A 20935-nucleotide genomic window follows, 5' to 3' on the forward strand; every position below is an offset into this window, starting at 1 on the left:
GTGAAGCCCGAAGGGCTTCTCAGTAGATTTGATCACGTACCAACAAACTTCATATCCGGTGAACTTTTTAACATTGCTGTTTATTATTTATATTTACGTTTGAGAAAGACAAATCGTTCAGAACTGTTAAAAGTACCAAGATTTTGTTTACAATAATCCAACCCATAAAAGATAAGTGCATGCTATGGTCATTGTGACGTCGTGAAAAAGTTCATACAGATTTGAACATTTTCGCTAATTTTCGGTAACTGCGGTACTGCTCTTTTGCAGGCCAAATGACATAGTTTGGTGAGATATGATGTAACGTCAATTGTTTCATTTACGTCATTTAATTATCTATCTACTGAAATTTCGGCAAAGTTTACCATTTTGCCCTGCAAGATAACAGTACCGCAGTTATCGTGAAGGGGTCTATGTAAAGTTTAATATAAAGAAACATATTTGCAAATATAAACATATAACAATGACTTTTTTTTTAATTCCTGTTGCTCTCTTATTCCTTGACTTCTGACATTCAAATTCTAGTCAATCATTCCAAACGAGCGAGTAAATCATTTTAAACATAAAAAATAAAAAATAAAATAATATTTTGATATCAAATACACATGTAATGTTTATTTCTCTTTAAATGAATAGTCATAATGTTTAAGACCCGGTTTGGTTGTTAAACTTCTTGGAATGTAATATTATACAAGATAGTAGTGAAATGGTGGTAAATCCACAAGTACAGACTTATTAAACCTTTGATTTGTATACCTTGCAATTAATATATTTCTTTGTTAATTGTAAGTCAACAAATAAACTAACCAACATCACATAACACTCCAGTAAAGCCTGGGCGGCAGTCACATCGGTAAGTAGTGCTAGTCTCCTGGACACAGAGGGAATTCGGACCACAGGGATTACTCGTGCAATCTATCACTGGAAAACAGTGTAGGTATGCATCATAAGTATCGATAAAATAGTATTAAAATGGCACAAAGCCTCGCTTGCAATGAAATTTAAAGTTTTTAAGACAAAAGGTATTAAAAATCACACATGAACAATGTAATATTCAAACAAGAGGCCCAGGGGCCACATCGCTCACCTGAGCAACAATTGCCTTAATTCTGATCAAATTAGCATTACAGTATCAAAATATCTTGACAACTGAGTACAGTAGATCTTTATAAAAAAAAAAATGAAAATCTGTCAATTTTTATCCACCTCTTATTTTTTGGTAAATACCAAGCCCCTTTTGTTGTTGTACCTGTAAGAAGATTTTTCTCTATTCCTATATACCCCCCCCCCCCCCCCCCATTTCATGGCCCCACTTTTCTCTAGGGAATCATGGTTTCATCAAACTTAAATCTGCATAACCTGTGCTTTCACACTAAGTACTGAGTTTTGAACCGAAAACTTTCCCAGAATACTTTTAAAGATTTTCTCATTATATTCCTATGTAAAAATTCAAACTGTCATCATGGTGCCGCCCTACCACTAGGGACTGTGATTTTGCAAACTTGAATTTACACTACCCGAGGATGCCTCTACACAAGTTTAAACCTTTTCTGGCCAAATAGTCTTTAAAAAGAAGATTTTTAAAGATTTTCTCTATATATTCCTAAGTAAAAATTCATACCCCATTGTGGCCTCACCCTACCCCTGGACTATTATTTAAACAAACGTGATCCTACCCCCAGGGACCATGATTTGAACAAACTTGAATCTACACTATCTGAGGATGCTTCCACTCAAATTTGAGCTTTCCTGGCCTAATAGTTTTTGAGAAGAAGACTTTTAAAGAATTTCTCTATATATTCCTATGTAAAACTTGATCCCCCTATTGTGGCCCCACCCTATCCCCAGGGACCATGATTTGAATAAACTTGAATCTACACTTCCTGAGGATGCTTCCATTTTAATATGAGCTTTTCTGGTCTAATAGTTTTAGATAAGAAGATTTTTAAAGATTTTCTCTATATATCCCTATGTTAAACTTGATCCCCCAATTGTGGCCCCACCCTACCCCCGGAGACCATGATTTGAACAAACTTGAATCTACACTACCTGAGGATGCTTCCACTCAAAGTTGAGCTTTCCTCGCCTAATAGTTTTTGAGAAGAAGATTTTTAAAGATTTTCTTTATATATTCCAATGTAAAACTTGATCCCCCAATTGTGGCCCCACCCTACCCCCGGGAACTATGAATTGAACAAACTTGAATCTACACTACCTGAGGATGCTTCCATTTTAATTTGAGCTGTTCAGGCCTAATACTTTTTGAGAAGAAGATTTTTAAAGATTTTCTCTATATACTCCTATGTAAAACATGATCCCCCTATTGTGGCCCCACCCTACTCCCGGGGAACATGATTTGATCAAACTTGAATCTACACTACCTAATGACGCCTCCACACAAGTTAAAGCTTTTCAGGCCGAATAGTTTTTGTGAAGAAGATTTTTGAAAAATACCAACAAATTTTCAATAATTCTCAATTATCTCCCCTTTAAAGAGGGCGTGGCACTTCATTTGAACAAACTTGAATCCCCTTCACCTAGTGGTGCTTTGTGCCAAATTTGGTTGAAATCTGCTCAGTGGATGTTAAGAAGAAGATGAAAATGTGAAAAGTTTACAACAACGACGACAACAACGACGACGACAGACAACGGACAAATTGTAATCAGAAAAGCTCACTTGAGCCTTTGGCTCAAGTGAGCTAAAAAAGGTTAAGTTTACAATACAATAAGTTGTTAAAGTTGGTTTCTGGAAGAACAGACTTTGAAAATTTTCTTAATAAATATTGACAATTATTTTACTTTTTTAATCTTTAGTTTTTAAGATCTGTGTACAAACATAGAATTGTGAGCAAATCTCTGAATCTTGCTTAAAAGCGAAGCTTAACACTCAAATATGGTTGGTAAATAGAAATTGTAAACAATTAAACACAAGAAACATGCACTATAACAAATAAAGAACACAATTTATTTTTTCGAAATGAATCATATACATACATGTACATGTATATACCTACATAATTATTTCCGACAGCGATATTAAACTCTATTTAAACTGAATAAACTCGAGAAAATGCCGAGCATCTCAACAAAACCTATTGCATTAATCTACCATTACGCAAAAGATAATGCCGAATTACCGATAGAATGAATTGTATTTCAGTACCCCTACATCAGATTTTGCTGAATTTGCGCAGGTAAACAGTTAACTGTTTGATTTACCGAAGTCTCTGTTTGATTTGATACGTAAAAATCACGAAATACAGACGATAGTTCCCAGGTTACAAAGCATAAATAATGAAAACGAAACGAAAATCAGAACAAGCTAACACCAACGTCATGTGTGAAAACTGTCAACGCATTGAAATATTTAGCCTCAATTTACTTCACAAAATCGGCACCAATATATTTTGCGTGTTTCAAAAATTTCCCTTCGTTCGCGAACTGTTGCACAACAAGCAAATTCATCATAGTCAGATCGACCCTTTTTCGTATAATGTCATGGCTGCTTTAAACAAAGAACCTCGTTTTAGAAGTATGGAATACGAGTCTTGGTAAAATGGGTACGCAAACCCGGGCCGTGGCAAAATAAAAGCCGGGGCAGATCGGCAATCGTCAATTCCAAATACGCATTATTTTGCAGCAATATTTACAGCAAATACAAATATATTGGTCTATCAAATATCCTGAAATTTTAATGAGATTGGCAGATTAAGAACTGCCAATCTTTTGTTTTGCCCAGGCCAGGTCTTGTCTACCCATTTTACCGGATGCCGAATCCGAAGCTATTAAACTGATTGAAACACGCCTTTCCTTTATTATTAATTTCGTAATAACTCAGATTTGAAACAGAATTAGACCTTAATTTTTGCAATTTATATTTTCCTTCCCATAAGGATAATCTATGCTAAACTACGTTGAATTGGAATCAGTAGTTCTTGAGAAGAAGATTTTTAAAAATGCACCCCCCTTTTTCTACCGTTTCAATGTTTTCTCAGCTTTGAATACAGATCGGACTTTTATTTCTGCAATTTATATTCGCCCTCCCATAAGGATGCTTTGTGCCAAATTTGGTTGAAATTGGATAAGCGGTTTTAGAGAAGAAGTTCAAAATGTAAAAAGTTTACAGACGGACAGACAGACGGACAGACGGACGGACAGACGGACGGACGGACGGACGACGGACAAAAAGTGATCAGAATAGCTCACTTGAGCTTTCAGCTCAGGTGAGCTAAAAATGTGTTTTATAATCAGTTGATATACTTTGGCATCTATATACATGTAATAACAATGGTTGAGAAAAAACTATGTGAATAAATTTAAACCTTAATGTGTTTAACGAATTAAAGCAGTTGAACTCTGCGAGGTCTATTATTTTTCAACGTCGTTTAAGATCAAATGTTCTAATGAGTGGTAAAGTTAAGAAATTGAAACAAAAACTACATGTTATGTCTTGAATTAAAATCATATTTGCATTTCAATTAAAATTCAATATAAGTTTTTTTATCAAAAATTAATATGTTAATTTGTTTTCAATCAACTTTTGTGGCTTCTATTTTTTTAAACATACGCTTCGTCAGTATGATAAAAATTGTCAGTCGAGGATTTATTTAAAAGCTAAAAAGAATTCGAAAAGTATGGTCCATTCTAATACAATAAGTTTTGCGAAAATCGACTATTTTTGGCATGGAAAAATTTAATTCAAACTTCTGAAAACTTTTCTTAAAAAGGATGTTTCTAAATGTGTACAATCAATTGAAAGACATACAACGTTATTCGATAAGGAGGTAGAATTCGTTTCCGTTAAATTCAAGTGTGTAAGTGGTTTTTTACCTGTATTTTCCGGAATCAAAGTATATAAAAAATCATACTGCATCGAATTGAACAAAAGAGAGGTAATTAGGGATATATTTCATTTTTTAATCAGCATACTGAGACATAAACCTAAGCATGTACTTACCGCATTCTCCTTCTGTGAGTTGTACGTTATCAATAGCTATGTCGCTTTTGTAATTAGATCCTCGGGTAGCTGTGAACTGTATCTAAAAGAAATTACATACCTGAGTCTTTTAGAACAAAATGTTATTGTTGGCAATGCGCTTACTGACATATATTTACATTAAGTTTCGAACAAATAAATAGATTAAGAGGACCATTTACTTGATTTTTCTACAAAATACAAAAAAATAACTAATTTCATCCAAAATATAAAGGATTCAGAATTTGAATTTCACAATTTTTTCATTTATCTGAAGAAAAAAAATTCTCCAATTTTTGGTGAAATTGGCGTGGTAATTCCGACAAAATTAAAAATGCTTCCATAGAGATGAATTACACAAAGCCAGAGTTTCACGCGCACGGCGGCGAGCGGAAACGATAGGTCATCCGAGTGGATATTAATAACAAGATTTAGGGACTAAGGTCTTACCTTTGGAGCGACTGTACTGTCCACATTAAACAGAGTAAATTCGGCTTTGTTCCACTGGTCTCCTTTATTACCAACCTCATGAAAATAGGACATATCTTGGAAAAGTACCTCCAGGGAGTCAACCGTCTCTCCGTACATGTGGTAATTGAATGATAAGCACATGTCTCCATCTTAAACACAAAATCAATACTTTTATGATAATTTTTTACCATTTAATCAAAACCTTACGGTGCTAAATCACAATATTTTTTTTTCTTTTAAAGCATTATGCATGGCACCTGACGTTCTTATTACAAAGATAAAAGGAATATAATTGATTATGCTTTAAATTCAGAAACGTGATGTATTCAGGTACAACATTGTAAGTATAATGAAGTATGAGATTTAATATAGTCGAAAGTCCAAATTAGATAATTCGATATGTAATTTTATACCTTTAGGCATTTGTACTATTCCCTCTAACGTAGCCCTTACGCCCTGCTTTTTCTGGGAAGCTTCAATATACGCATATTTGATTCCTTCAGCTGCCTTCGACGGGCCAGTTTTCGATGATGGCGTTTTGCCCTATATAAAAGGCAAACAGAAGATACAATCTTAAATCATTAAAATTAAATACAAACACGATGATTGTGTACAAGAATTTTAATGTTAATTATATCGGCATTTTAAAACTATATCATATATGATGAACCATACACTTCTAACAGTCCAATCAAAGTCGTCAGATCCTGCGTCTTTCAGGAAGCACTCGGTTCCGGTTTCAAACGTGCAGCTTAGAGGGAGGGTGCTTGGCATTGGGGTGGTAGTGAAAGGAGCTTCGTCGAGAATAAACCACATACATGCATTAAAATTAATCGGTGCATATTATCGCTTTTTTATCTAATTTTTACTATAGTTTTGGTTTTACTGTCTTGGTTTTTGTTTTTGTTTTTTGGGTTTTTTTTGGGTTTTTTGCTAAACATTATGTCTTATTCTTTTAACCGGAAAAAAAGATTTAGCTAACCAAAATTATCGCTAATAGTTATGCTTCTGTTCATTTTACAATTATGATCTACACAAAATATATATTACTGATTCTCCAAACTGCATATGTGGAAAGAAAAAAGATAATCACTTTTTATTTGTTTGCAAACGATTTCCGAATGCAAGAAATACTTCATTTACCGAACTGTTCCAAATATATGATTAAAGTGTTATAGACTCGCATATCTACTATGAAGTAATAACTTTTATCACATGTTTATCCCAATATACGGTGGATATCACTCATGGGATAAATTTTTGATATTCCACTGTGTGTTCTTACGCCACGTGACGTCATAGTTAATCATTACGTAGGTTTAGACGGTTGATTGACGTAGAATGAAAAAGTAAATAGTTAATTCAGTTGAGGGGTGTTGAGATATAAATTTTAAACATTTATTGTTGTTTCAGTTATTTGTCATGAATTCATAAAAAAATGTTCGAAAATGAATGTATGTTTGTTATACTTTAAGGAAATTTTTTTCCATGCGTAACGTTGTTGACGTGTTGTAAATAATGTGTTGTGCGGCTCACAATCACAATTTTTACAGAAAAAGTTGGGATTAACAAAATACTTCGTAAAACATGTGATAAAAAGAATCTCTCATGATTTGCGATGGTATATGATTTTTATCCAACTCGTTGTGTGTTTTCTATCCCCTCGCCAAGGCTCGGGGATAGAAAACACACAACTCGTTGGATAAAAATCATATACCATCGCAAATCATGAGAGATCCTATATAAATTACAAAACCAATATTAGAATTTTCATTGCTGTGCAAAAATTTAATTTTTGCTGATTTACATAAGTATAATATTATATTTTCCTATTCTGTCGTTTTCTTTCTTTTTCTGTAGATAGATGATGATAATTGTAAATTATTTGAATTAGGATGAGAACCAAGTAAGTTGCAAGAACTTGTGTTCAAATCCACTGTATATCAATATAATTTTTTTCTGTTTATTCATCTGAAAAGTTGTTGAAAATATATCATCTTAAATCTTTTAAGTAGAATTTAACCTTAGATGTATCATCCATGCAACAATTGTCCAACAAGGTCATAGCGAGTTTTCCGTTGCTGAATGTATTAAGGTGGAATAACACATCACAAAATGGCTGACCGCTGATAGAAACAACATTTCGTTTTATAAAAAGGATTTTATCGACTACAACATGCAACTAACTCCTAGCGGAGTGGATAAAGTGTCGGACTTATATATCTGTACATCCCGAGTTCGAATCCCGCAGGGGCTTTCGTTGTTACTTACTGAATTAATTATTTAAGATATTCATTTTTCATCCCCAAACTGCAAATTTTTTGCTAATTTGACATATATACAGTTTATAGTATTATCTTTTATTATCAAATAATGTCCTGTTTTGAGTGAGTTTTTCCAGAGTTTTTCACTTATTCCACCTTAATTATATTCAAATGTTCATGAAACTGAAATGTTTGATTTTCACGGAAAACTGTTCAAACTAGAGGTACTGTGAGCAAGCTCACAATTGATACCCCCCGCTAAGAAAAATCATAACTCATGTATTTTTTCTATTATAGAAAATATTGAAAGAATCTATTTCATCGTCCATTTTCTATAAATAACAACTGCTCTATTTTTTAAAACTGTTAATGCTTATATGAGTACACAAACCAATTTCTATTCTTTAAATTCCATTTTAGTTCAAGTTAACTGTTAATGCATGAAGACATTTGCATCCTTATGTTAACAAACATGACTCGAATCAAACGAAATTCCACATGTCAAGCAGCCACTTAATATAAACATTTTGAATTATTGGTATACTGAGCCCGATTTTTTTTAACAATGACCTTGAACTTCCTCAATTATCCATTGGTCAAGGTCATGACATACTCTCAGGTTATAAGCATTCTAGATGTGAATTAAGAACTTCCAATATTTGTCCATTAGAAAGATATGGACTGGACACGAGTTTTATACTTTTCTGCAAGTGACCTTGGCCTTGCCCAAATGACCTTGGGTCAAGGTCATGACAAACCCTTAGCTTATAAGCAATCTTTGTGTGAACTGAGAACTTCCAATGTTTCTCCATAAGAAAGATATGTACCGGACAAGAATTTTGCACTTTTTTCTGCCATTGACCTTGACCTTGTCCAAATGACCTTGGGTCAAGGTCATGACACACCCTTAGGTCATAAGCAATCATTGTGTGAAGTAAGAACCTCCAATGTTTCTCCATTAAAAAGATATTGACCGGACACGAATTTTGCAATTTTTTCTGTCAGTGACCTTGACCTTGCTCGAATGACCTTGGGTTAAGGTCATGACACACCCTTAGGTCATTAGCAATCTTTGTGTGAAGTTAAAACTTCCATTGCTTCTCCATATGAAAGATATGGACCGGACACGAATTTTGCACTTTTTCTGTTGGTGACCTTGACCTTGCCCGAATGACCTTGGTTCAAGATCATGACACACCCTTAGGTCATAAGCATTCTTTGTGTGAAGTAAGAACTTCTAATGTTTCTCCATAAGAAAGATATAGACCGGACACGAATTTTGCACTTTTTCTGCCAGTGACCTTGACCTTGCCCGAATGACCTTGGTTCAAGGTCATGACACACCCTTAGGTCATAAGCAATCTTTGTGTGAAGTAAGAACTTCTAATGTTTCTCCATAAGAAAGATATGGACCGGACACGAATCGAACAGACAGACGGACGGACGGACGGACGGACGGACGGACGGACGGACAAGGTGATTCCTATATACCCCCCCAAACTTCGTTTGCGGGGGGTATAATAAGTTTTCATATAATATACATTCATATACCAAAAATGATTGGGATACTTACCAGTATTGCAACTGCCATTTACAAAATGGATATCGTCAATAGCAATATCACCACAGAATCCTTTTCCTCGGACACCAATGAACCGGATCTTTAAGTGGAACAAAATATGCTCTTGTTTCAACGTCAACATATGTTATACCTAATGTACATGTATAAATGCCATTTTGTTGGGAGAGGTAAATATACGCATGGTAACAATTTTATAATTATAATTACTAATCAGGATGAATGCCATTACATCAATATGGTAATTTGAACCGAGTAAGATCAGTGCATTGTTGAGAAGGCTTTAAAGGGCATGGTAGTGATTTTTTTCAAATTTAATTTTTTTTCCGTTTTTGATATTTACAATGCCTCAGACATTTCTGATGTTCAACCATAATTTGTGCCGTCAAGTTAACTATTAGTTATGTAAACAAAGTTCATGTGATGTTTTGTTTATATTTTAAGATATTGTAAGAAACTTCTAAGTTTAGATGTAAAATTAATGTGACAAAAACATTAGGAAATGTTAATGTTCAAAACGAATCGCAAATTGAAAAATCAGCTTGAAAAAGAGCTTTTTCGGGTATATTAAACTAATGTAAACAAAAACATTGCATGAGCCTTGTTTACATAATAAAGTTTCTCTTAAAACTTGAGAATTGGCATAAAAAACTTTGTCTGACCGTTCGATACACCTCAGTAAGGCATTCGCCAATGTTTCAAGCGTGCAGTACATGTGTGGAAATGAGGTTACTAGGGTACCTTTCCATTTGAAGGTGGAACATCGACACTTGTGACGATCCAGTTCTTTCCTTGGGCGTACTGTTTGCTGAATAAGTATTGGTCGCCATTAGGAGACTCTATCTCCACTCGCAGGGAACCAATTTTCGCACCATACATGTGATAAGCAAAGGAAAGACAGAATGTCGTAGCTACAATATAAACATTTATTTGAATGAGTTTAAATCACTTGTGATTCTAATCTTCAAGACACATTCTAATTAAATCCTCCTGCTATGTAAAAAAAACCTCACACTATAAAGTCATTGGAATGTTCAAATTTACTCTGATTTCGGCATTTTCATCCGCGTTGTAAGGTGTGCTAAGCAGGTGTGTACGGTTCGAAACCCATAACTATCCGAATATTGTACAGTCAGCGAGACAGAATGAAGTAATCCCATGTGATCAAATTTTCAAAAGACAAAACTATGAAGTGTAGGTGCAACATGATGAAAAAATCCTCTTATTCACCCAATATGTGAGAACATGTAGGCCACGATGCTCATATGAAAAACGATATTTTCTCCAACCCAGGTTGCTATTTTGATTTACATTTTCTCTAATTAAATATTTTTTTAAAAATTGCCAATATTCCTTAAGTAACTTTTAAAACAAGTCAAAACAAATAAAACGAGTTCTTATAAACATTGACGAAATGGGTTTAAATTCGCTTTGTTTATATTAAAGCGAAAATTTGAAAAAAGGGGGTAGGTGACAGACGGACGAACAGACTGACTTAGAATCAAATATGTGATCAGGAAAACTCTTCTTTTAAACGTAACAGACACCTCCATATTGTGTTTTGCAATATTTGGGGCGGTTGTCTCATATAAGTAAAACATATCAATCAATAAAATGACACAATGAAAGTTCGAACTAGAATAGTTGAGTTTTAACAACGTCTCCCCGCTTAGCCAAAATATTCAAATGCAGTTTAAAGAAGAATACAATTTTATTATACATATAAATTGAAGAAGTGACAGTGTTCATGTAAGACATACAGATTATGTTATTAACGAAAGACGTACTTGTAATGCCATATTGGCTCTCTAAAATGGCTACATCATCCTTTCGCTTTCCAGAGGCTTCGGTGTAGGAATAGAGTTGACCCTCGTAAGCTGAGCTAGGACCTGTTCCACGAGACGGCGTTTGACCCTGAAATTACATGGCTCCGTGAAAGCACATCCATGTAATGGCGTATCTATATGAATTAAACTATACCCGATTTTTTAATTCGCATAAATTGTTAACTCGTGTGTAATTGCATGTTGACACATAGCACACCGATAGAAATACGAGATCTTACTCTTTGAATCTGCCAATCAAAATCATCATTGTTGCTGTTATTCAGGAAGCATGATGTTCCAGTTTCAAAAGTACAATGAAGATCCTGGTCTACAACAGGTGGTGACGAGGTCTGTGTTGTGGGGAACGATGTTACTGGATATAGAGTTGTTTGGAAAGATGTCACTGGAGATCGTGTTGTTGGATTCTGTGTAGCCGGTGATGGAGTAATGCCAGCTACAGTTTAATAATAGTTAATAATTATACAACATAGGATTTATGTATACACACACAGCGAAATTGTGCTTAAAACATGGACGTTGCAAACATAAACTAATGCCTTCGACAATCAAAATATTCAAACATGCAAATATGACAAAACAGTTATATATTGCTAATCAGAAAACAAGTTCATGCTCTGATGAAATAATAATATTAAGAAATAGAGAATAATACGACATATTTAAAATATGCCCAGTTGATATTGTTGTCTTGCTGATAAGAAATCAAGTCTAGTAAGCTTTATTATTTAAATAAGGATATTTAGAAACAAAATAAGGGGTACAAAAATGATAATATAGCTGATGAATATTGTTTAAAAGGGCATGAACAATAGTTTTAAAAGAAAATTCAAGTAAACTATAAGTAAAGTTAAATGTGAAGGTCTGTGCAAAATTTTAACTCGGTTCATTAAATTGCCTTTACCTATATATATACATAGGTGTTGTTGCAAAAATGCCGTTACACTTAATTTCTTTTTAGTGGACTTGTGCTGATAACTTTTTCACCGATTAGCCGGTTATCCTTTTTTCACTAGTTAAAGCTGACATGAATTCATAAATACGCATTATTTCTCTTTTATCTCCGACTACCGCCATATTAGTTGTCGATTTCCATTGTTCTGCTCATCGCTACACACCCCTATATAAGACCGAGAGCACTATTCATGCTTCACCGCATTCAGGAATTTCATACACCCGAACACGTTACCTTGGACGAAAAGACTTGTAAAAACGCGTTTTGAACAAAAATAATATGACAACCACTGCACTGGCAAGATATATCCAATAAACGACGAAACAAGACAGACTGAAATCCAGGCGAAGATACTTCGAAAATTCCTCGATAATTGTAGACCGTTTTCCTGTGTATGTTATAACATCGCACATGCGCAAACCACACACTGTGGCAGTTCGAGCAATGTCAATTATCGCATGGATTTTAGAAATGTGGCGTTTTTGTAGGAACGGATGGAAACGTTGTTACTTTGTTGGATTTACTATCATTTAGCTACTGTGCTGGATGTAGTGTCGCCGGGGTTTTCAAGAAGATGCAGACGTTATGCACTCTGTATGAACGACACATGTGTTCGATGTGCATGCGAAGTAAGGCAGCACTGTCTGTGCAAAATAATACGTATACCTTGGACATCCTTTCAAAGAATAAATACATTTTGTATTTCATTGATTGTTGTTTTCTTTATTCTTTATTACTACATTTTACTACAATGTGTAGTTCGTGCATTTAGAAGTCCGTGCAACGCGAATGCCTCGATCGGAAAGCAACTGACCGCAACTTTCTCAACCGGTATATATACCCCAGTGGCAGTAGAGGAGCGATCGAAACTAATATGGCGACCAAATACTTTTATGAATTCATGTCAGCTTTAACTTATTCAATGTTCAGTGAGCGTGCGATTTGTCAAAATAATCCTGTAATAGTACGTTATTACAGGAGTCACTTCCATCAAACCATGGACGAAGCTGAATGGACGGGTTTTCTTTAGTATTTTCGATAATGTTTTTAGCTATTTGATAAAAAGTTATAAGATAAAAACAAGGGAAAGGTTGTCATTGTGATATTCTCTTTTGAGAGGTGGACAGGCATAGCCTACATTCTGGATCTTTTGTGTGAATCGAACAGTATCAATAATCTATTTGGCAACCCTGAATTGATAAACAATACCTATCCACCTTAGAAATTAGGTATTCTATATGCAAGATTTTTTCCAAAAAATGACAAAGTTTAACTGCTGGTATTTTTCATAAATACATGTATTAAAAAAATCAAAATCCTAGAAATATGCACATCTCGGATATATGTACAATTGATCTTCAAAACATCACATTCCTATCTTGGAAACTGTGAGAGGAGTTATCATATATGTCTACCCTTTCAATAACCAGCCTTAATTTTTTTATTTGTAAAACCCCAATAAAAATACTAAACTTACTACACATTCCTGACGTTAATGTGACGTCATCAATTGCTATGTCACTCTTGTATCCTTTTCCTTTTACTGCTTCTAACGTCACCTTCGAGGTGAAAGTTGTAAATTGATTTTGAAGTAGTAAAATACATTTTTATCAAGTACATGATAGCTATTTATTCTAACATATAAGGGATTACAAATATGGTTAACAAATGAATACTTGTATTAAATATTTTTGCTAGAACTGTTAAATTAAGTGTGATAGTAAAAATATCTAATTGTTACTTTAACCTTTGCCAAAGGAATATAAAAAGACATCTATATGCCCTTTACATGAAAAATTTGTTTCATATTACTAATCTTTACAGTAATATGACTGAAAGATGACTGAATAAACAGCCATGCCATTAAGTCACTTGTTAAAATTCTTGTCACTGCATTTCCTGATTTCAAGGAAACACCTGGAGTACCTTAAACGTCTGTGATGATGTTCCAACGTTCATTTGAACCCAATGCCAAGTATTGCCTTGGTCTCCTGTTTTGGTCCAGAGCTGTGTTCCGTTACGTGACACACTGAGGGTTCCCATATCGCTGCCATACATGTGATACCAGAAGGACAGACATCTAGGGCCCCCTACAACAAAAGGTAACCGAGCAAGATAACAGATCTTTATTTCTTAAATGGCAAATGCTAATAAGAAAAGTTTTATATGATTGATTATAGTTGACATTAAGTAGGGTTTTTTTTAAATAAAACATATCTTCATGCACTCTATTTAAGAACATATAAAGTTGTTTTGCAAAACCATTTCCATATTTGTTGATAAAACGGTGTACACACAGAACATATTAAATTAAACAAAAATACACGTATTATCGAATGTCAACGTCCCAAGACTTACCTAAGAAATACGGAGATTCAAATTGAAATAAAGCTCCCGAAGGCACCGGAGATGACGTCTCAACATACAAATACCGACTTCCGGTTTTAGCGCCAGAAGGACCGGTGCCAGAGGATTTTGTGGAGCCCTGGTGGAATTAAAAGAATAAGGGGAAGAAATGTTTACTAAGGAAATGATTTTTTTAAAAAAATAACTTAAAATATAAGATGCGTGCATTTAAACTGATATGTAAAACTATATATTATAGCATTAAATAATTTATTTTTGACATTGTGTCACTAACTATCGTCATGCAAGCAGACAAAAATTATTTAAGAAATAAACTCAATGTCTATCCAAGTTATACGAGTATAACCTGGGTTTGAGCAGTTTAATGATAATAATAATAATAATTTTTATAGCGCCCTATATAATAAAATTATCACTCTAAGGCGCTTTACATAAAATGGACAAGTTTACGCTTTAAATAATCCGCGAAGCGCATTATGAAAAAGCATAAATTGCTCAAACCCACGTTATACGAATATGAATAACTTGGATAGACATCGAGTTCATTTCTTAAATAATTTAAATTTCTGTATTTTACTTTACCGTGCGTTTTATTTTTAGAAAAATGGTATGTTATTAAAATTTTTCTTCTCAACTGACCGAAGTTATATTGACAACGACGACGTCAAAAATCATGTCATGCTTATATTCAATATCCCTTCCTAGTGAAATTATTTTTTTAAAATAAATCGGTATAAATTGCAGATCATTGGGGGGGGGGGGGGGGGGGTGGTTAAATTAGTAACAGCAAGAACAGTTGTTTCTAAAACCGGTTTCAACTCGTCAATACATAGACTGTAGGACGAGCCTTAAAAATATAATCTATGAAAAATCTCTTTTAAATCTGCTTTTAACAAAAGAAACAACTTTATTGTTGTTGAATCATTGTAAAACATTGCGTTTTAACAACATTGTGAAATACATCTTTTTACAGAGACTTATTACAGAGACAAATATTTGGTAACTTCTTGTATGTATAGATCATATAAATTCATACGCAGTGATAAGGTGGCTCACTACACCGTGATATATTTTCTCAACTCAGCAGAAAATTACTTGATTATTATAGATATCATAATGGATAAAAAGTATTTAAGTCTAATAGGCCAAATAATATGCAATTTTGGATAAAAAATTACATTTTCAAACATTTAATTCGGTTAACATGAACAAAGGCTCCAGGCAGGTTCGAACTCATGATCTGTGGTTCAGAAGCCCAAACCACTGAGCTACGACGATATACAACCACATCGAACGATATAAACAGTTTAACAAAACATTTAAATCGCCATCTTGTGACGTAGTGTCTTCAAAAGTATAAGTGTAGGTGTAGTGAGGTACATTTTAAGATCATAGAATTTCATGAAAAAACACAGTAGAATGCAAATATAGTTGATGATAATTAAAAAAGATATTTTTTTATCATATGTTACTGTAAAATACATTATAATTTGTACTCGTTGGTATCCTTTTTTATGTTTAACCAACATCCCACATATTCACAGAAAAAAGATGTTTTCTTTTCCTGGATACTTACATGTAATGCATTAATTAAAAAAACAAAAGAGTATTTATTTTACATACTTAAATACTATAATATTGAATTTGAACATGCAAATGATTAATTGAACGTCATATTTACCGATGTTATTATCCAAATGTAAGAATTGCTTGGGGGATTTCTAAATAAGCAATTTGGTGTTTCAAAGCCACAAAAAATGTCCCCCGTTCCTACAAAAAAAATCGTCTCTTTGGTTAAATTAACATTTGTAAATATGTTCGATAGTCATTGCTTTTCATGACTGATTAACAGTCCAGCAGCCAAACTCATACAAATACACGTATACTGAACAAAAAAACCGTTCAAAGTAAACATGGTACACATATGTAACACATTCAATTGTGGTTGAAGTACACCAAAGGAAATATTTCATTATAAAAATAGATACATTTGATTTGTTTAACAAATACATATGAATCTGAAGTTGCTTAAGTTTTTTCGATTTCAATTGTTTTTATTCCTCAAGGGAATGGTTTTAAATTGGTTTATCTCTCAATCAGCATGTATGGCTACTTACCAGAGTATGTGTCGCAGTGTTTTCCAGAGAAACCACTCTCGCAGGAGCATGTGTAATCATCAGAACCTACTTCCGTACATTTTCCGTACATACATGGCATTGCCCTGCAGCCTAAATGGTATATTTTAAAAATAACAATTTAATATAACTTATTTTGAGTTAAACTATTTACGAATAAATAAAAAAGGAATAAACACATGTAGTTATAAATACATTTTTGTCACATTCAGTCATATTTCTGTTTAACAAACTCTCTTTTACTACTTGTGTAATTCATTAACTTCTGTCTTGTTACCTGCACCGCTTTTACTACCTGTGTAATTCATTAAGCCCTGTCTTGTTATCTGCACCGCTTTTACTACCTGTGTAATTCATTAACCCCTGTCTCGTTACCTGCACCGCTTTTACTACCTGTGTAATTCATTAACTCCTGTCTTGTTACCTGTACCGCTTTTACTGCCTGCGTAGTTTATTAAGTTATTTGAACCCCTGTCTCATTACCTCCACCCATAGATGACACGGTCAAGTTGAAGCCTTTCCCCGCCGTTGCGGTAGACGCGAACGCACTGTCAAACTTGAGCAACATCAAAGTGGGGTTCCCGTGCAATGCTGTTACATAGGTCTCCTTCCTCACGTTTCCACATCGTCTGGAATATCAAAATTAATTTCTTAACAATAACATTTCAATTTCAAAATTAAAAACAAGCTCTTATGATCACGAAACGTGATTCACTATGAAATTTTCCACGAATAAGCCTTTTTTGTAAATATTTATGCATGTTTTGTTTAACGAGACTGAGTAGAATCGACTACACATCACTTTGCGCTATTTTTATTTACGTGCAGGCGTAGATGCGAAGTTATAACTTCATTTTTTATTGTATTTTTAATCAAAATTGTATCAGTTAAAATGCTTAAATGGCGTCACTGGCATTTTCCTGTATTGTACACAATGCGTTTATAACTGATTTAACCGGGGGGGGGGGGGGGGTTAAAGCATAATAACGCAAATTGCAGGCGGCCGTGGACTTTTCGTTAGGAATTAATCAAAATAACATCAAAATAAATATCTATTTTAAAAGAAGCCAAATTGGTTTTTTTCTACACCAATTACATAACGCAGTTTGCCAATTTAAGAGAAATTTGACATTTTTAAACAAATCAGCTTTGATAATATTTTAATCCTTTGGGTTTGAAAAAAAAAACAGATGAACCATTTACGGATAAAATTACCCACTTGGTAATATTTACCGTCTGGCTGTTGCACACATTGGCGTGTATTTTCCATTACTTTGTCTTTCTTTCCTTGTTTTTTAGTGCAATTTCGGTTTGTAATAACTTGACTGATTATTTGACAATGCATGAAATAATTACATACATGTATATTTGATATCTATAGTGCGAACGAGTAATAATACCAAGTATTACAGTTCAATGTAATATGTAGATTTGGATAGTGGCGAGAAAAAAACATGGATTTAAGTGAGTCATGCTCAGCTCTGACCTTCATTATTCCTTTTCTTAATGCAGTATGGGACAATTAATTTCACAAGCTTGAATCCCGTCTTTGTTTTTATAGTATAAATTCATTTTCCAAAAAAGTTATAACCGATTTATTGAACAATTGGACAAATAGTTCAGAATTTGAAAATTCTAACCCAGTAAAGGTATTTTGATTATAATGTACTTTTGTCGGCAATAAAATTGAAAGGTGTTCAATAATATCTTAATTGTCTAAAATAAATAATCCAGTTCTTACCTAGGACCAGTTTGACCAATCAGGTTGTACTGTATCTCTAGCCAATGATCACATGCTGACCCTGCGGTTGTAAGGTCCATCTCTTCTATGGTCATTTTTACAAATTTCCCTGGCATAACCTAAGATGTAATATTATACCAAAAAAAAAACAATGAGTTTTAATGATGAGAACACAAATGGTTAGTTTTGGGTTATCTACATGTATATTTTGTTAAGGACTGAACACATCACGTAATAGTTTTCAAATTCAGTCAGTTAAATTTCACTTCTACAACTGTAACCAAATATTTTAAACTTGAACGTGATTGATAAGAATTAATCATATGTAGCCAAAAACTGAAATTGATACTCTACATCTATAATGGCATTTTGAGGTCTTTTCGTTATGCGCGGAAAATCTTTTTGAGTTGTTACAACAAGCTAAGGAATGGTTCTTAGTTATACGATATACTTTTTAAAAACAGATTCAAGTGTTTTTCTATATCGTATAATTATCAGATTGTAACTGGAAGGTCAATTTTTTGATTATTTGATTGTGCACGTACGACACACGAGTTGGTATAAGTGGATGATACACCTCTACTTGAAGCCGTTTTACTGACTGTTGGAAATGCCAAATACGTAGCAAATAATTTCAGAAAAAATACTTCCATCCATAAATTTCAATGAAATACATACCTTCACCAACCAGACACACTCTTTGCCGGTTGGGTAGGGACCACCGTTGTTGAAGTTTGGTGACGTTATAGTCCTGGATTCTCCGTCAGCTAAATCTATAATTCCTGGGCCACATTCTGCTCAGTGTGCAAACAAAATTAATGTACATGTAACCATCTTAGGTATGTAATCAAACTATATTTCGATGATAAATGGATATATTTAGGCCTAGAAAAGAAGTTGTGTGTTTAGGGTAACCCGACCTAACCTAGAAAAATGCCCCGAACCTACCATTTTTAGATGTCCGTTTTTATCCGATTGTGAATTTTACATTATTTGTATTAAAAAATCTGTTTTTAAATATGACACAAAGAAACACTCTTAGGATTCATGCAGAAAAAAATATGAAATTAAAAAAATCCCTACCTACCTGATCTAATTTTTTTATCAGTGTTACCCTAATCACAACTTTTTTTATACGCCTTATTACAAAAATTAAGTAACAGACCATAATCGCAAAGTGCTTCACTTTGTACTCAAAGGAAAATACCGGGCGAGTTTATTTCAGATATTAATGATAAAAAAAATTCGAATCTTGAAAGCTTTTTTAACTAACTTGTTATGTATCTTGTTACCTGGATCAGTACGGACGGATTGACACAGATCCCCCGTGAGTCCATCGGGACAGTGACAGTTACAGGTGTGGAGTACAAAGCCCCCGTTCTGACACTGCTTCAGGGGGGTGTTTCCATCGGCGCCCCGGCACGTTTCTGAAAACATTCATTTTTCATATTTGAAACTCAGAGGCGTAACTAAAATGAAATACAGTAAGAATGTGCTTACATTTTTTTTCAGAATCTCAAATCAAATTAAAAAAAAAAATTATTATCTTTTCTTTGTAAATCCCGTCAACTTTTTGCATTTGTACCGCCATTTACCTGAAACATCCCGACCTTGTTCATATACATGTAGTAAATTATTAGTAATACACTGTTTGAACTTGTGATAGAGTCGTAAGATCAAAATTTACGCCAATTAGGTACAAACAATCTACTGATCAGCGCTTTAATCCCTGTCAAAATGAAAAAAACACACACTTGGGGGAGACGGGCAGGGCACGGTTTGGGTAAGCATAATTATATTCTCCAATTTTGGAGGAAAAAATCTAACATTCATGAACGGAGATTGTCCAGACCTGGCAAATGGGGAAGTAAATTGTCAAAGTAATATCAAATTAAAAAACAGGCAATAAATGTGTGTGCATTATATGCATGGTAACCATTAATTTCAACTTTTATTCCCATATTAGACATTTATACCAGATCTAAATACCTGTACAACATTCGGCTTGAAAAATACTACAACTAGTATATATAAAAACTTTGATTTATTATTTTTAGCTAAGGATGGGATACTTGAATTGAACATATTTTTTATCTTAGGGATTTTTCCTTATATAATTTTGATAGCAATTCGTTTGTTTGCATATTTAAACTTCTTTTAAGAATCAAAAGATCCTTACGATGTACATGTATTAAAGCAATGCAAAATCATATGTTATATGAATAATTGGCTCCCAGTCTGCAGATCTGCATGTAATTAAAAGTATATAAAAATCAATAAGTATGCATAAAGACCCAAAGACCGCATAAGAAATAATTGAATATATTTTACCTGTACAGTTGTAGGCGTCAACTATGTCCTGTATATCGTAGAACATGAGTCCAGTGGCAGAATCGGCCAGGAAATCCAGGCGCCGATCCTTGAACTCAATGGTTGGTTGTCCGTTGGAGCTAAATGACTGCAGAAAGGATCATCAAGACCATTAATTATACTGAAGCATTGTAACGGTACACAAACTCACTGTTAAGATATAACATAGCATGGTAACGGAAAAACAAAATTACCGTAAAGATGTACTGGATCCCGGCAAATGTAAACAAACTT

General features: G+C 33.9%; 1 protein-coding gene across 1 annotated transcript in view; it reads right to left on the bottom strand.

The window, feature by feature from the left end:
* Positions 1 to 20935, bottom strand: part of LOC105320574 (MAM and LDL-receptor class A domain-containing protein 1) — a 35425-nt gene that overhangs the window by 6642 nt on the left and 7848 nt on the right. The window contains exons 11-29 of the mRNA XM_034446675.2: positions 20663 to 20789; positions 19624 to 19758; positions 19010 to 19125; positions 18332 to 18450; positions 17074 to 17219; positions 16573 to 16683; positions 16137 to 16225; positions 14447 to 14573; positions 14015 to 14178; positions 13566 to 13647; positions 11355 to 11569; positions 11077 to 11203; positions 10031 to 10200; positions 9284 to 9371; positions 6122 to 6240; positions 5860 to 5989; positions 5426 to 5595; positions 4958 to 5039; positions 808 to 921 (exon numbers count right to left, since the gene is read on the bottom strand). Coding sequence (XP_034302566.2) covers positions 808 to 921; positions 4958 to 5039; positions 5426 to 5595; positions 5860 to 5989; positions 6122 to 6240; positions 9284 to 9371; positions 10031 to 10200; positions 11077 to 11203; positions 11355 to 11569; positions 13566 to 13647; positions 14015 to 14178; positions 14447 to 14573; positions 16137 to 16225; positions 16573 to 16683; positions 17074 to 17219; positions 18332 to 18450; positions 19010 to 19125; positions 19624 to 19758; positions 20663 to 20789 — 2431 coding nt within the window. The remainder of the gene's footprint in view (positions 1 to 807; positions 922 to 4957; positions 5040 to 5425; positions 5596 to 5859; positions 5990 to 6121; positions 6241 to 9283; positions 9372 to 10030; positions 10201 to 11076; positions 11204 to 11354; positions 11570 to 13565; positions 13648 to 14014; positions 14179 to 14446; positions 14574 to 16136; positions 16226 to 16572; positions 16684 to 17073; positions 17220 to 18331; positions 18451 to 19009; positions 19126 to 19623; positions 19759 to 20662; positions 20790 to 20935) is intronic.

Source organism: Magallana gigas, chromosome 5 (genome assembly GCF_963853765.1).
Source record: "Magallana gigas chromosome 5, xbMagGiga1.1, whole genome shotgun sequence".
NCBI lineage: Eukaryota > Metazoa > Mollusca > Bivalvia > Ostreida > Ostreidae > Magallana > Magallana gigas.